This window comes from Atractosteus spatula, chromosome 7 (assembly GCF_055471065.1).
Source record: "Atractosteus spatula isolate fAtrSpa1 chromosome 7, fAtrSpa1.hap1, whole genome shotgun sequence".
Taxonomy (NCBI): domain Eukaryota; kingdom Metazoa; phylum Chordata; class Actinopteri; order Semionotiformes; family Lepisosteidae; genus Atractosteus; species Atractosteus spatula.
This window is the reverse complement of record NC_142712.1, coordinates 21,071,114-21,088,120: the sequence shown is the minus strand read 5'-3', so window position 1 is coordinate 21,088,120 and position 17,007 is coordinate 21,071,114. Positions and strand designations below refer to the sequence as shown.

General features: G+C 39.6%; 1 protein-coding gene across 4 annotated transcripts; it reads left to right on the top strand.

The window, feature by feature from the left end:
- The first annotated feature begins 213 nt into the window (after positions 1-213).
- Positions 214-15,779, top strand: c15h3orf52 (chromosome 15 C3orf52 homolog). 4 transcript variants are annotated; one of them, XM_088921723.1, is made up of 10 exons: positions 214-586; positions 5,081-5,176; positions 5,315-5,413; positions 5,619-5,745; positions 7,040-7,182; positions 8,492-8,562; positions 9,526-9,707; positions 11,138-11,209; positions 12,188-12,217; positions 13,776-15,779. In XM_088921723.1, exons 1-9 carry the CDS (start codon positions 512-514, stop codon positions 12,214-12,216), a joined length of 894 nt encoding a protein of 297 aa, XP_088777849.1. In that variant the 5' UTR covers positions 214-511; the 3' UTR covers position 12,217; positions 13,776-15,779. The 4 variants fall into 4 exon arrangements, with proteins under 4 accessions (XP_088777849.1, XP_088777850.1, XP_088777851.1 ...); XM_088921724.1 differs by having other exon boundaries at positions 11,138-11,222; XM_088921725.1 differs by lacking the exon at positions 11,138-11,209.
- Positions 15,780-17,007: the final 1,228 nt, after the last annotated feature.

Genomic DNA, 17,007 nt, shown 5'->3' with positions numbered 1-17,007 from the left:
CCTAACACGTTTTTACATTCGGAGATCTGTCCTGCGGAAAACTGTTCAAGAGCGTCTAGCGACAAAATGTTGTTATCGTTTTTTAAATTGTTCGGATGCCCAAAACTGTACCTGCCGCGCGAAGGTTTCACTTTTTATTTTTGAGCTCCTTAACTCGTTCATTCTGAGTCATTCGCAGGCACCGATCTCAGGCGACGCCTTGCAAGTGTGCGCTGAAGTTCACAAGTGACGGCATGACTTTTGGGATTGTCCAATTCTTTTACCTGAGCAAGACAAAGCACGGGTCCCGGATCGTAAATTGATCAATGTTCTAGAAGTGTTACGTGTCGCATTATCTAGGCATTACTCTAGATTCTTGGTCTGTTAATGCCAATCCTAAAGTTACAGTTTAAGCTAATCGATCGTTTTTTGGAGTGCAAAAGAAGAGTTAAGTGGTAGAAACTCTTCTTTTCCTTGACGCTTGCTTCCGGGTACTGGACGAAATTCCTCAAGTTTTAGACAGAAGTGAAACATGAGCGACGAATTAATAGAACTGGACAAAGTGGAACCGAGAGGAAGCAACGATTCTTTACACTTAAAACACCGGGTAAGCAACGTGTTTTTATTCTTTCAGAGGGGAAGCTTGTTTGTCATTTTGCAAAAACTCGCACAGATGGTATCTTACCGGAGTTGTACGTCTATTTTACAGGATTTTGGTACAAATAAAGTTGTTATGGTTATACGACCTGTAAGAAGAAATGTTCAGGTATCTGAGTTTATGATTTTGTAGATTTCTTTTAATATTTATTGTAAAACAATTGTATTGACACTCCCACACACGAACAGCTCCTTCTATGGGTAGTTTGAATATTCAATATATTGACACACAACCTCTATAACTTGTGATATTTGTTCTCAGGTATCTTCTTTCATTATTATAGTGGCTTTAAGTACTACACTGTTTACTTTTTAAAGCTTTCAAAACTAACAATACATGCTTAAAAGCGAACTCTTATGTTGAGAGTCTATATATTTTTAAAATGATAAGTTTTTGGGCGTTCTGATATATCTTGTGAGCTTTTGCTAGTGTTTTACACACTGTAAGATTCACCGCGCAGTGAATCCCCTAATTGAAAGGTGTTAAATACGTGTATATAAGAAAGGAACTGAACACTGAAAGTACAGACACATCCTGCACATCCTCATCAGAGTGTCTGACGCACTTGCCTTCGTGCGCTTTCATCTGGAACTGGAATGTTTTGTCATAATGAAATGCAGAAGACAGCTCGTTTCAGATTACATCCAATATTATTCTTCTGAATGAAATCGTCTGAGCGCGCTTCGAAAGAGGCACGGGTTGCCTACAATATTAAAGCCACATTTTCATACCAAACTGGTTTCTGGGTCCATACATGGAATTTCTGAATTCAGTGTTTAAAGCACGGCGTTTTTGAGACGTGTTAGGGCTCAGAAGCAGATTTTGAAGCGTCACATGCCCTGACAAGTGAGGGACGGAAAAGCCTGGGAAAATGTGATTTGCTACCCCTGGGGCAGTCGACTTTCCTTTGGCTATGTGCTGAAAACAACTCAGCATCTAACAACGTAAACATACTAAAATAGAAGTCAGTAACATTGGTACAATAAATAAACTTAAGTAAGGACATCAAGCTATATTTGGGAGGTATCATCAAAGATCAAAGACCCCTAGGGAAATCACTGCTGTCACAGATCTCTTGGAATGAAAACATGCAAGTTTACTTCCTGACGCTGACCAAGTGTGGTGTTGCCTTCATTGAACTGTACAACAATGACAGTGATAACATCCATTCATTTTCTAACTGCTTTATCCAGTACTGGGCCATGCAGGAGCCATAGCCTAACCTGACAAGCAATGGGCACAAGGCAGGATACACCATGAACGGGACACCAGTCCATGGCAGACAAAGACATACTCACACCAAACCAAGGTGTCAGACAGCAATTGACCTATCAGTATCTTTGGACTATGGGATAAAACCGGAGCACCTGAAGAAAACCCATGTGAACACTGGGAGAGCGTGTAAAACGCACACAAATATCACCCCAGAAATTGAACCTAGGGCCCCAGGATGTATGGAGTAATTCAGTTAAGCAATTTGAAGTCCAACTTGATGGAAAACCAAAGACACTGAAGTTAAGACCTTAGTACTGTATAACATTCCATGATTTACACAATATAATGCATTAAGAATATAATTGCTCAAAACTGACAAAGGATGGTATAATTGTGGTATCCCAGGGTTTTCTTTAGAAAATAAACTACTACTAACAGCAGGTTACTACAACAGGTAACTATGGCAACCGTACTGTATAACAGTTTAGGTCACAATACTTTCACATTGGTGTGTTTTATAAACAGTTTATAAACAAATTTCAGTGCTGTTCCATGGCTTGCAGATGTCTCTGTGTTTTTCTACCATTAGTGCTTTTTCACCTGGTTAGATTTTAGGTCAAGGGAGAGGGACCTGATATGTTTGGGGATTTTTAATGCTTTCCGTTCCATGTCAGAGTGTCGGCCCTGCAATACTGCAGCACTGCTGTGGGGAGTGTAGCAGCAAGCAAACAAGTTTGTTCACAGGCCCTCAGAGCCCTCAGGGCAGGGTGGAAAAAGATATCTAATCCATTTGAAGAATAGCTTTGTGTAGCATGTGAATACTTATTCCGATACACTTACAAAGGGGAGGACACGCAGACGTGTGTGTGTGGGTGGGGGAGTCTTGGACTCTCAATGACTCTATTTGAATACGTTTCTCATTTTAATTGGTTTTATTACCACTGTTTCCAGGTCTTTATTCAGTGCAGATTGTAAATTACCTACAATACCTGGTGGATTGTGGTTAAGAGTGAAGATCACTTGCTTGCTAAGTCCTTCCTTGCTTCTTGAGGTTTTAGGGTTTCTGGTTGTTACTTATGTTGCGACTATCAATATGCCCACAGATGCATTTCCAATGACAAGATCTCAGCTGAATTACTACTCACACTCTAAGGCCTGTTTCAAGAAGGGACAGTTAACTAAATAAATATTCTGAAAGATTCATGAAGTGGAAAGGAGATTGCATTTGAAAACTAACCTGCTACTCCAGGAAGAATTACAGTATAGTTTTGGGCATGACATTGAATTACATGCTGTGTTTTCCCCTATGGAAGTGTAGCTTAGTGAATTTACTGAGTGGGTTCACACTGTTTTTGTCATGGTTTTATCATAGTTTTGTGACTTCCTATAATTTTAACATATTCACTGTATTTTACTACACTGGGCTTTTAAAATACAGTACATTAGTATGCTTTTATAAATGTTTTATTATAATACTGCAGATTATTCCTATGGCCCATTGCAAAGGTCCTTACTCTAGGTTCCAGAAATCCACAAGGTCTTTAAGATTGCATCCAGCCTGTGCTCTTAAAGACTTAATTGAAGAAATTATCACTGTTCCCCAGTGTTCAGTCTCTGAGGAGTCACTGGTCCAGTGTAAGAACATTAAATGAAGTAAACTACAGCAAAAGTACAGTAAAGTCTCAGTGAAATTGTGAAAGCACTCTGATAAACTTTCATAAGGGTTTTTCCGAAGAAGGTCACTTGCTTCTTAATGCTCAATATAAATTAGGCAGAACCAGACCTCCTGTCACACAGTAACCACCACTACACTGGTTTAGATGAGCTTATTGAAAGGGAATATTGTCAACTCCTGCTACAAAAACAAAACTACATGATAATGTTGTTTTTGTGTCACCTTTTCAGGTAAGATTAGATCACTTTATTAGCCATATACAATTTCTTGCATTAGGAATTTGTCTTTTCGCATACCCCAGCTTGCTCTCCATGCGACACACAGGCACACAGACAGGGAGAAAGAACTTTGGGGTCAGAGCGCAGGGTCAGCCATTTATACAGCGCCCCTGGAGCAGCTGGGGTTAAGGGCCTTGCTCAGGGGCCCAACAGAGTAGGATTCCTCTGCTAGCTGTGGGATTTGAACCAGCAACCTTCCAGCCACAGGCACAATGCCACTGCTCCGCCCGTGGTATAAAACAAACTAAATCATTATCTACAATAATTCTTAATGGTTCAGTATTAAGTTACAGAAGTCACATTATTGGAAAAACCCAGAGGCTCTAATAGCACATTAGAGAGTACATCAATGCAGGAATGAGTCGTAGGATGTACAGTAAAGGGGCACTGTGGGCAGAAGGTCCTCAGGGAAGCACTGGAATGTGGACAGGGGTGCTGTAGTCAGGAGCGTGTAGGTGTGGTTCATCCCCAGTGTTGACAGAGTGAGCAGAAACTGGCAGGAGACTGAACAGCCAGGCAACCAGCAGGATAAGAGCAGAAAGAGACAGGGTGTGAGGAGATGCAAGGGAATGCAGGTGATGTAGGGAGTAATAGGAAAAGACAATTATCTTGAATTGGCTGTAATTTGACAATGCAGACACATTAGCTAGCCTTTTTGTTGAAAGGTGAACATGCTGAGCTTGTTTGCAATTTCACACATAAACCATGGTCTCATCTCTGATTTACAGTGCAATCAGTTTACTTTCCTATCCTTTCATCATGCATTGCTACACTAGACAATACCAAGGCATATCACACAGTAAACATAACAAGAAAAGTATTACAGGTTATTTAAAATAGTTCAAAGTAGTAATTTAGTTTAAAGTGCTTAGTTTAACCTTATTAAACTTACAGAATTACATGAATGGATTTCATGAGGGCTGGCCTTCATTTTTTCGCCATTAAAAGTCCAGGTAAAGGTTCTTCCTCTCCTTCAGAAAGTTTTGGAGGCTCCTCATCAGCCTCTCATATCTTCCTACTGGAACGACAGCACCTCCATTAGAGAACATGGCATGAGCCTTTAGGAGGAAACCAGAGCACCAGAAGAAAACCCACGCAAACATGTGGACAACAGACAAACTCCATGCAGACCACATGCCAGGAATTAAACCCAGAGCTCCAGCAGTGTGGAGCAGCAATGCTGACCACCGTGCCCCTTAGCCATCGCACAGAACTGTATTTCTCACTTGGCAAAAGGAAGAGGACTCTTTAAAACACAGGTTTACTTCTTTCCAGGCGACGTCAGGAAATGGGACGCAACGAAACAGTGAATCCGATGACGCCACGGAAATCAGTCCGTTTGTCCAGGATGGGACCAGCCAGATCAAACAGGTAACCTAGTCTCCCACTTTACTGTGCTTCAAAACGTGTGTTTCAGGAGACAGTGCCCTTTACATTTCTCGGGCAAGATTTATTGCTCCAAGCTTTACGTTTTCTGCTCAATAGTGATAATAGACTGTGTATTTTTAGGGTGGCGCAAGAAATGGGGACCAGTTTTCTTCAGAGACTACCGGGATTGAAGCTATAGAAACTATTACTTCAGAGGATGGTAGCCTACAAAATGAGCAGGTAATCATGTTATCCCTGTTTAAAAATCATGGTATGTCCAGCGTGTGGAATGGATTTTTCACTCTGGGGAACTATCCTTCTCATTCATTTATAGGAGTTTGACCCAAATGTTTCGGTGCATAAAGAAGACAGTGGTGTGAAAGCCTTGTTGCATGGAGCCAATGCAGATATGTTTTAACACTGCTACTGTATATTCTCTCAACAGAAAAGAAGGTCATGGCGCCACCTGCTGGATGAAGCTGTCTTCTGGAAGTGCAAACTGTGGATGGTCATTTTGCTGGTTTTCATAGTACTAGCTGCTACTTTTGCACTAAGCCTTGTGCTTTATTCAGGTACTGCCACATACAGTATGTTGAAATGGGCTCTGTGCACGGCACGGTGTTCAATGAGCACCTTTATGGTGTCTCTGGAACAACTTAAGAAGTGAACTGGCTGCTTAGCATTTAAGAATGCAACTAGAATGCAACAGCCTTGTAGGGCAAATCTCCCAAGATATTGGGCAGCAAATATTTAAGTAAGTGATTATTTTACTCTGGTGAATCATTTAAAAGCACAGGCCTTTGTGCTTCCTTGTGTGGAATGAAAACTAGTGCAGGATAGGTTTTGCTTCTGTTCTCAGATTAGACAGTTTCTGGTTCCAGCTTTTAAAATACAAATGAAGATGGGTTTGGGGAAAAAAAGTGAAACAAAAAGTCAGTGTTTATTAAACTAGCAGACTTCGAAATGTATTTGTGCAATGCCATGGTAATATGAAACAGATTATGACTGCTGAGATGTCAGTTTAGGCCTTTTTTCCACTACAGACTTTGAGTTACATATTTTTTGGCTTCTTTCTAAATTTCCACAACAATATTTCAATGGAAAAACAATTCTTCAGAACTAATGTTTTCATTCCAGATTCTCACTCTTAAGTATCAAGATTGTGAAATTCAGAATTTTGTCCTTCTTTAAAACAGGTTTCAAAATCTCCTATTTCATGTAAGAAACAACACAATTTTGATTGTAGCACTGTCAGAAATTGTTTCCCTCCACACCCTGTGACTCACAGCTAGCAACCCACTGAAGCTAAGCAGGTGTGAGCCTGGTCAGTACCTGGATGAGAGACCTCCTTGGAAAAACTAAGGTTGCTGCTGGAAGAGGTGTTAGTGGGGCCAGCAGGGGGTGCTCACCCTGCAGTCCACGTGGGTCCTAATGCCCCAGTATAGTGACGGGGACACTATACTGTAAACATTTCGACGCCGTCCTTCGTATGATTCGTAAAACCGAGGTCCTGACTCTCTGTGATCATTAAAAATCCCAGGGTTCTTCTCGAAAAGAGTAGGGGTGTGACCCCGGCGTCCTGGCCAAATTTCCCATTGGCCCTTACCAATCATGGCCTCCTAATAATCCCCATCTCTGAACTGGCTTCATCACTCTGCTCTCCTCCCCATTGATAGCTGATGTGTGGTGACTGTTCTGGCACACTATGGCTGCTGTCGCATCATCCAGGTGGATGCTGCACATTGGTGGTGGTGGAGGGGAGTCCCCATTACCTGTAAAGCGCTTTGAGTGGAGTGTCCAGAAAAGCGGTATATAAGTGTAAACAATTATTATTATTATAACCTTATTGTGACTCCTGTCTTGTAGTTGTCTATGAGGATGAAGATGAAAAATTCAACCTGGAGTCATTTGTGGTGCCTCTGTGTTACGATGGGACTCTTAGACTGGTCAACAAGACTTTTGCAGATTCTGAGCAGCAGCAGGCATTATCAAGAGTCCTTGAAGAAAAAGTAAGACAGATGCATTTCCTTAAAGGTCAAAACATTACTAGCAGAGGGTACTTCTACACTGAAAAGTAAAATGAGAAAACACTTTGTTTTGATGTCAGGTGTCAGGAAACCTCTTATATACCACTAAGAGCCAGTATTCCAGATTCCTAAATTCTCCTCTGTGTCCCTCTATCCTTTAATGACAGATGGGGTAGTGGTATATACAGGGGATATGTGTAGTGCAGTGAATTAGGCATCATTTGGCAATCAGTGAGATTTGAGTCTGGGAGGATACAGTGATTATACAGTGACCTACTACTTTCTGAACAGAACAGTTTGTTTTGCACATTATTTCTGCTTTAATTTATGTTATTACTGTACATCTTATTACATCTGCTTCTTCCTAATTTCTGTCACAAACACCTAAATAGCTGATCAGTTAATAAGATGGGAACAATGCTATTAAACACCGTGTTTGGCAGCTGTCTGGAGACTTACAATTCCACACACCTGAATGAATAAACCCATTCAAACTCTGAAGAGTCTGAGTAATCCTCCAGATCAATTAGCCTAATCAGTAAACAGCACAAAAATAGAAGAAATGGGTATATACTAGGACTGAAAATAAGAAATGTATAACCATGTTATAAATCATTGTGGAGTCTAAATTATACTGGGAAACATTGTAAGTCAGGGACTAGTCATTTTATTGTTGTCTATCAGTGGGCAGCACAGCTGTAGTGGATAATTGTGAGCAGCCCTGGGACATGCAGAGTAATTTACAGTATTGGAAATAAAAAAGTAGTGTTTCTGTGTTTTAGAGGTATCACTAGATTATGTTGGAATGTTCACCAGAATGTCTTTACTGTATGTGGGCTGTTAGATAGCTGTGGTTTAAGTTGTACAGAAAATCAAAGTACAGTACATTACAGAGCATTTATAGTGACACTACTGTGGTTTTGTGTGAAGACTTTGTCAGTTTTTACCTTGACTTTTCTGTGTTTTCTTAACCCTATGTAATTACTATGCTATTATGTATTATGTAAGGTTATTGGTGTAGTATAGGGATGTCCATCTCTGGTACTGGAGGATTGCTTTGTCTATCTCTTAAAAAAAAAAACAGCATCTGAACATCTGTGAGAAGTAGGTTAATTGTTTCAGATAAGCCAATTAGTTGATTTAGTTCTTTAAGAGTCAGAATGACAGACATTAGACTCACCAGCTCACCAGGGCCAGGATATGACAACAACATCGCAGCACAATGGGGCACAAAATCTGGCAAATTATAATTTTTTAATTATTTATGATTCAATTATTTTGTGTTTTACAGCTTTCAGGATTGTACAGCTCTTCTCCAGCTCTGGGGCGATACTTTTCTAATGTTACCATTCACAACTTTAGGTAAGAGAAGTGTTAAAGTGCAGAAAAAAATATCAACATATACTGTACACTGTTCTGTGAAAGATGATGCAGTAAGTTTGTCCTCACAGGCAGTTACCAAGTCACTGAGATACTATGCCTACATATTGGCCCAGGACAGGAAAATCAGCTTCCTCTCTCAGCAAACTTTCCCCCCCATTTAGCAGGAATTCTTCGTGTTTTGTGAATGCACCGCAATCGCAATGCTACTGTAGATCTCACATTATTATTACTATTAATCTACATTACTATTCATTTATTTTAGCTAATAATGTCGGTTGAAAGCAATGTCTTGAGGAGGGGATCCCCAAGACAAGTCTTTGAGCCCCAGTTTTAAAGATCATGGCCAATCTGTTTTGGAGTTCAGTTTTGAATTGTGTACAAATTTATTTGCCTTTAGAGCTAAAGTCATGTTTGAGAGATTTCAGATCAGCTCTTAGCATCCCCGTTATTTTTAAGGCACACTCAAGGAGCAGTTTGTCCTGCTTTGGGGACAGTAGACAAAAGTGTTCCGGTAACTCAAAGAGGTTTCACAAAGAAATACAGTAGAGGACAGTTCTTAGTGTTTCACATATTAAGTCTGCTCTCGGTCACAGAAAAGGCTTTGCATCAGGTGTGAATAATGACTTTTTGCTGCAAAAAATATAAACATGCACATTTTTTGTTATTCATCAGGCCACATTTCTCTGCAGTCCTTTCACTGCAGGGCTTTATGGCAAAATGAGAAAGAAATTAAAGAACATTGTGACCTCAAAAGTTAAAAAAAAAACTTTTTACATGGTTGAGCAGTATAATATAAGTCCTGGTTCTTAAAATACTGATGAGATACCAAAGTGAGACCTAGTAGGAGATGTTGCTGAGAGGACTTTGGTAAAGCTGTGATAAATCAGAACTTTATCAAGGCCATTTGTATGGTTTGTTTTTTTTCTCAATTCCATTTTTTAGTAATAACAGTGTCTCTACATCTTACTGGCTGAGATTCATGGTCCCCCAAGAGCACAGCCAGCTTGTTCGATACACGCTGAGTGAGGAGATGGTACTCAACATTTTCCGACAGTATGTGTATGATCAAGACCCAGAAGTGGAAGAACGCTTAAAGATTGACCCGTTATCTCTAACTCTAAAAGGTAAGGAGGCCTGGTTTGTATGTACAGTATCAACCAATTTATTAGAACACCTGATATTCTCTTTTATTGAGCATAAGCACATAAAAAACATAAACTTAAATCACAAATTAAGTCCAGTTATTTGATTATCAGCATCAGCAATGAGCATTTCTGGGGTCATTTTGTTTCTTGAAATCTGAAATCTGCACCATTGGACACTATCTGGATGCTGCTGCATTGTGAATTGAAAAGATGTGCTTAGGCTGAAGGCATGACAGACTCCTTTCTACTGGAAACAGCCAACACCCACCTGCTAAAATGTAATTTACTGTCTGCAGCCCTTTGTGCTCCATTTCGTGCTGCTGTTTTTACATTGTATATATGGACATTACGATTATTGTTATTATGCTTATTATTATTTATATGTTATTATTACTTAAAATAAAACTATACTGTAGTCAGCTTACTAATGAGTGTGCAGAATAGGTTACAGTTACTAACTGTACTGACGAGTTCAGTTTAGCCTGCCAGGATTCAGTCCCTGTGTACACAGCATGACCCCCTGGACAGCAGATAGCTCTGCCAAAAGACCAGGTTCTCTGCTACAGCAAAGCTTTACTCTGTCTAGATTTCAGGGGGGCATGACGTCACTTCTGTAACTACAGTACATAGACACATGAGATCACTGAAGAATTTAAGGGTGAACTGAAGTCAGAAGTAGGCAGTATAGTGGTGCAGTGGTTAGCATTCCTTCCCAGCAGCTGTACTGAGGCCCTAGGTTCAATTCCAGACCTGGTGTGCTATCTGTGTGGAGTTTGTAGTACTCCCCATGTTTGCTCCATACTGGTTGGTTAACTTGCCCTGGTGTGTGCGTGTCTGTGATTTTGTCTGTCTGCCTTGCGATGGACTAGTGCCCCATGCTGGGTGTAACCTGCCATGTAGTTCAGGTGGGTAGCTACGTCAGCATGTATAGTCTGCAACGGAGCAAGTAATAGGTTTATTCCATGCTGAAAAGAGAAGAGAGAAAACACAACGTTTTGGCTGTGAAGCCTCCTCACACCTGAAGAAGGCTTTATAGCTAAAACGTTGTGTTTTCTCTCTTCTCTTTTCAGCATGGAATAAACCTATTACTTGTTCCTTTGTAACCTACCATGTGCCCATTGCTTGCTGGGATAGGCTCCGGCTCCCCTGTGAACTTGAATTGGAAGAAACGGTTAGAAAATGGATGAATGAATTCTGAAGGATGTTGATTAGTTTAGGAAAAGAAAACTTTTTCCTTCCACATCTGTGTCTCTCATCCCACCAATCGTTCTTCCCTGGCTGGCTTAATATTCAGATAATGGCTCCATTTCTTTGCTTACAGTATGTAGCTGTATGTTTAATACAGCAGTTACAGTAAATCTGCAAATATTCCACTTTGGTTACGATGGGTTTTCTCTCCCGGGCTACAGCAACAGAGGTTTGTTTTCCCAGGACAGACTCTGTTTTGTCCCTTCAAAACAACAATCCGGGAAACTCCGAAGGTCAGTGACCTGGGTGAGACAGCATCTTTTTTTCTCCAAGTGTGTGTGTTTTTTTATGCTGCTCTGCAGACTGGTTAGTTATTTATTGCAGAAAGTTCATTCTTTCTCTCTGGTGACACCTCATGAGTTTTACTGAGTAGGCAATATTGTGTGAATCTCCTGTTTTTCTTTATATTCTATTCTGCACAAAACCCGTGATTTAATGTATGCTTTTTAAGTATGTATATTAATGGACAAATGAATCTACATACTTTCTATTTACTACTTGAAGTGGTACTCCAGCTACTAATATATTTTGCTTTTGAAGATGAAAGAACTCAAAATTATTCTCAAAATACAATCAGTGAGCTCCAAAACAGGTACTGTATACCATGGTGCCATTTTGTGCTTTAGGTCGTAAAGTTATTTATTACGCTGGTAGACATTAACACATTTTTGTCCTCTAGATTTTAAACACAGCCTTAGAAACACCGTAAATGAGACCATCATTGCTTATTTACTTTTGTTAGTTGTATGTTAATTTGTTCATCATTCTGCTAGTTACATAACTGTAATTGCTAATATATTAGAAATTAAATAGAAATGTAGGCAAGCACAAAAGAGAACAAGCTCCAGATAAACTGGTTGAAAAATTTTGTTTTCCATCCATTATCAAAAAGCCTCTTATCCTGGGCAGGGTCAAGGTATCCTTGAGTGGAATACATAAGGTGTTGCTTTACTCCAATGGAGCTTCACGTGTAAAATAATGCATCAGTTCTTACATGTTTAAGATCATGAGTATAGGAAAATCAAATTGGTGTCTTTTGCGTAGCAAACCCAACCTAAAGAGACAATGGGGTGTTCTAATAAATGTATCCTCTACTGCAAATCTTATTGTCCATTTTAGAAAAAAACATACCACTGTACTTGCAGAAAGAATAAAAATGTAAACTTAAAAACAAAAAGGACTACTTGGATGACAATTGTTTTTTTTTACAGTTGCCAGAGGGTATCAAAACATGAAGTGAGGTATGTCTGCTCTGTGTCTTTGTGCATTTATACCTGAGTGTATTCTGTTCTTATATTGTAGGGTGCCCTCTTTCTTTTATTTCTTAAATGGAACCCGGGGTAAAAATTCAGAATGAAATCAGGACTAAGGTAGGGGTTCCCTGGTTCAGTGCTGGAGCTCCACAGTCCAGATTTTCATTCCAACTCAGCTGTTAATGCCCCAGTTGAACAAATCATTGGCTAAATTGGAGCAGGTTAATGGCTCTTCTCACCCCTTCAGTGGCAGCCAATTTAAAACATTGCAAAAACCTCATGCACTGTGGATCCCCAGGACTGCACTTGGGCACTACTGGACTTAGGCATAAGAAATGTGACAGACAAGTAAAGGCCAGTTTACTTAAGCAGTAATCTCTGAGAAGATGCCAGAAGGCTAGTCATTAGCTTTATAGGTCATTAGCTTTATATTTTTTAAGTTACTGTAAATGTAAATCAATTGCATTTCACAACTTATGTAATGAAGAAGAAGTTAAATACCACAAAACAATCTGTGTACAAACATCCAATTGGAAAGCAGAATCCAGGAAAAGAAAAGGAATACAAATACTTACTCTTCAGATGAAATGTTGATCCAAGCATAATATGTCAAAGAACCTTATTGCACCAGTATTCCTAATAAGTCATGAAGTAGCTGTCTATTTAATGTTGTGTGCTGGGAGAATATCATTTAGGTGAATTGTCCTATCTGAAATATATTCACTAGACCAGCAGAATTTTTTTTTCAATTATTGGATCTGTGTATTTCCTTATAGGAATTTTGTTGCTTGTCTTGTGATTTAAAAAATTGTCATGTAAAATGTCATTTTATTTTAGTAGCAACATGGAAAACCTCACTCTCCCATTCTTTATACCAAACCCTTATGACAGTTTACCTAGATTTACCATGTTATGTGTGTACTTTTACCAGGATTGTACCATTTTTTCCTAGAGTTTAAGTTTCAGTCCAGTTTTAGTGTGGTTTCCCTGACTGTGCTTTACTGCCCTGGGTGATGGAACTCCTTCTAAATTGTTCTAAAGAATAATTATTGGAGATAAGTGGGTAACATACTGTTTTGGGTTTCCTGTTGTTTAATTTAAAAATAAAAACTGGAAGTTTGATCACTACAAAAGATTTAACTAAAATGAGTCACGGTGTTCCTGTCATACTATGGTCCAGTGTAGTAAAGCAAAGCGTAGACAATATGGAAACTGCAACAGAACCTTGCAATAACCAAGTTAAACTGTAGGAAAAGAATGAAAATTATGCAATAGAGTACAGAGAGTATTGCTCTTACACAGAGTAGAACTGTGTAAGATTACATACGCACTTACAGTATATAATGTTGCCCATGTGCTTAGTCTATAGATCAGGAAGAGAAGATTGAGCCTCGTCTCCAGGATAAGTTTTCCTGAATATTTTTGCTGCCAAAAAACATAATACTGAGTTTGCATTTACAACACCTTGTTATTCAAGGCTTGTTTTTGAGTAGCAGGAACTTTATTAATCTGTATGTACTGTATCTTCTGTTTTTTTTCTCATTAGATGTAAATCTTGCAGCTGGTTTCACAATTTAAACTGTGCGGATTGTGGAGCTGTGAAGATTTCCTTCTAAGTGGTGCTCTTTAATCTAAAGCCAGGGTGCTAGGAAGAGAAGTGTTTCACTACAGTTCTTCAACACTGGTGTCTACAGGAATCAGTGCCACCTGGGGCATCTTCAAAGTCTAAACTGCGAGACTGGTAAAAGTTAAGATTGCTCTTCCCATTCAGCACAAAACCTTCACAATGCCGTCTGAAGCCTTCAGGTGGCTTATGAGATAGAAGAAATAAATCCAGAACAGATACTGCACCATTAATCAAAGGAGAAAAGGTGCTGAGAGAAGTGGAGTGGTTTGTATTTCATGCAACTGTGCACTATTGTATAGTCTGTCTGGACTTATGAACAGGAAGATGGAATCTCAGGTCAGTTTCAACTCTAAAAGAGGTTGTTCCCAGACAGAAGAAGTACATTTCTAGTACCTCAACACATCATTGCTTAACAGAACTCTAGGTATAAGCTGATTGTTCAACAATACGTAAAATACATTGAGAAAGAGAAAGTTGTTTATAAAATGTTTTTCTACTTTCTAACCTGATTTCTACTATATTCATTAACGGAATTACTTGACATGTGAACATTTTTTTATTTTAGTATGCATAGTTTTGTACATACCGAGTATTAAAAAGTAGATTATACCTTAAATCAATAAATTTCTGTTTCTGGTTGATCAAATTGTCATAAATAGATTTTTATTTTTTTGTTTGTATAAAGTGAAGAGTGGGTGTGATCTAACTGGAATGTTAAAAATGTCCACTAGGTGGGGTATGACTAAAGGTATACAGAATTTTGTAACAGTCCATTGAATAATGTTCCACGTGTACCTTAATTGAAAACATACTGTTAGACTCCGAAAAGAAAATCAAACACGGTTCTGATTAATCAAATTGTGATTTCTTTATTGCAATAAAGAAAGGAGGACAGACTAAGTTAACAGGTTAAGCTTGTCTCGCACTTGCTTTTTCAAACAGAACAGCAGGCTTTTATTCTTGAAGATAAACAAAATTTCCATACAAAAACATACATTTTTATGATTTGCTCAGTAACAGTTTGGTGCCTTATGAGGCATAAACAAGATCAAAGAGTCAGTTGGATCGGTAATAGCACAGCAATAATCCAAGACCCCTGTTTCCTTCATGTTGCTAAACCTGAGCGTAGGATACATGAATTATATCTCCATTTGAGAGACCTTGGCTCACAGGAATGTGCAAAACAATAAAACAATTCTTAAATTCTTCGTTGTTAACTCATAACAAGGCATAGGTTCCTTCAATACCAATACACATTTTTCTATCTGGGATAGAGACAACTGAATGTTATCTGGACAGTGTCAATAGGTAGTTGTGACAAGTTTTACAATTGTACAAACAGCCAAACTCTGCCACACCTGAATAGGTTCTTATTTAGCTTAAGTATGCTGGGTACCTGTGAACCTACAGAACCGTTGGTGAAACTGTGTCAGTCCTGCTTGTATTCCTTCTGCTTTCATATTTAAAAAAAAAGATTGTAACAACGTCAATGCATAGTTGAGATGATGTCTGTGAATGTAACAGGGCTCTTTGGAACTGAGTGTTATAGAAGGCAGTGTCACTCCATTGGAACCTGGATAGTGCTCAATTCTTCCTCAGTCATTTGGCTAAGTTAGCTCACCAAAGCAATCAACCTGCAGTTCAGTGCAGTTGCTAAATGGTGTTAATGTATGCATTACTTGAAAAACACACTACTTTTGTAGTGTCCTTCAGATTGTTTGTGAGAGTGTGAGACAGTATAAACCTATGAAGTGCTTTAGTAAAGGCTGAGATGTTAACTTCTGTTCAGGTGTTAAAATGTACAAATTGTGCTATGTTGTCATATTACATACATATATGCTGTATTGTGCCTCCAAAGAAACTTACCAATCTGTTGATGGATATGTTTGTACAAAATAAAAGCAAATTTGGATATTGACAAAATGTTTCTGGTGTTATTTTAATGTATTGTTAATTAATGACCATGTAACACCTGAGTGACTGTTACATAAGCACTAAATTACCTCATTAAGATTGTGTACAAGGGCCAGTGGTGTACTGGATTCTGGATTAAATCAGGATAGTGATTTTTTACCATAAAATAAAAAAAGAACTTACAAATAAAAAAGAAACCACAAATAATTAACATAAACAAGCTTATTTTAATGGGGCTCAGAAAGGAGCTAATTCCTGTTTAGTAGTGATCCATAGTCTTGTGTAGACCAGTCTGATGGTGTCAACAAGTGTGTCGCAGAATGGTTTGCTAATTGTTGTGCTATTTGTGGTGCAACAGACATATCACTGGGGAGAACCAGGTGTGATGATCTGGGCAGGAGTCTGTAGTAGCTATAGATCTCCACCTATAGTGATTGAGGGAAGCAAGACTGAGTGCCACCAGATCAGTCTGGCCTTGGGACTTGCGGCCCATCCTGTGGGCAGTCCAGAAGAACAAGTCACATGTCATGGATGTCAGAAGGGACAAACCGTGGAGTGGCAGGAGAGCAGAAAAAGACCCTATGCATAGCGGCGGGACAGGGGTTAGCCCGGGCTCAGCAGTTCAGGAGTCGTATACAGTAAAAACCAAAGCCCTCAGGCAGTGGACGTTGGGCGACCTGGTGTTAGGCGGGTCTCAGGACATCCGAACGTCAATGCTGAGCCCAGGGGAAAGAGTGACGCAGAAATATATAGCCCCAGAGAGAGAGAGACAGCAAGGCAAAGGAAACTATGGACAGGGCAGAGTGGGAGCACCCTCTGGCTGCACAGGGCGTGACGGTACCCCCCCTTCATGGGCCGCTCTTGACGCCCATACAAATAAATGAGCTGCACAGCACTGGGGGGAGGAAAAACCTGACTTAACTGAAAGGAAACCTCCGGGAGTCCACGACTAAGAGCTGCCCCCTCCTCCAGGCTATAACCCTTATTGGGTAGAGGAAGGGGCGGGGGGGTCAGGTAAAGCTCCGGAGACTCAAAAGAAAAAAAAAGACATGTACATAAGCATAAACCACAACAAAAATAAACCTGGGAGACCAGGGAAAACAAACCACAAAAAACAGATAGGAACCAAACGTTCTGAGACACAGGGGACAGGGGGACCAGAAAGAAGGGGAAAACAGGAAGTGAAAAAATCCAAACACCAACCAAAGAACAAAAATAAAAACCCCAAAACCCGGGA

Coding starts and splice junctions, on each gene's coding strand:
- c15h3orf52 (XM_088921722.1), top strand. CDS start 512: ATGAGCGACGAATTAATAGAACTGGACAAAGTGGAACCGAGAGGAAGC. Junction 5,746..7,039: donor AAGCCTTGTGCTTTATTCAG/GTACTGCCACAT, acceptor CCTGTCTTGTAG/TTGTCTATGAGGATGAAGAT. Junction 7,183..8,491: donor CAAGAGTCCTTGAAGAAAAA/GTAAGACAGATG, acceptor TGTGTTTTACAG/CTTTCAGGATTGTACAGCTC.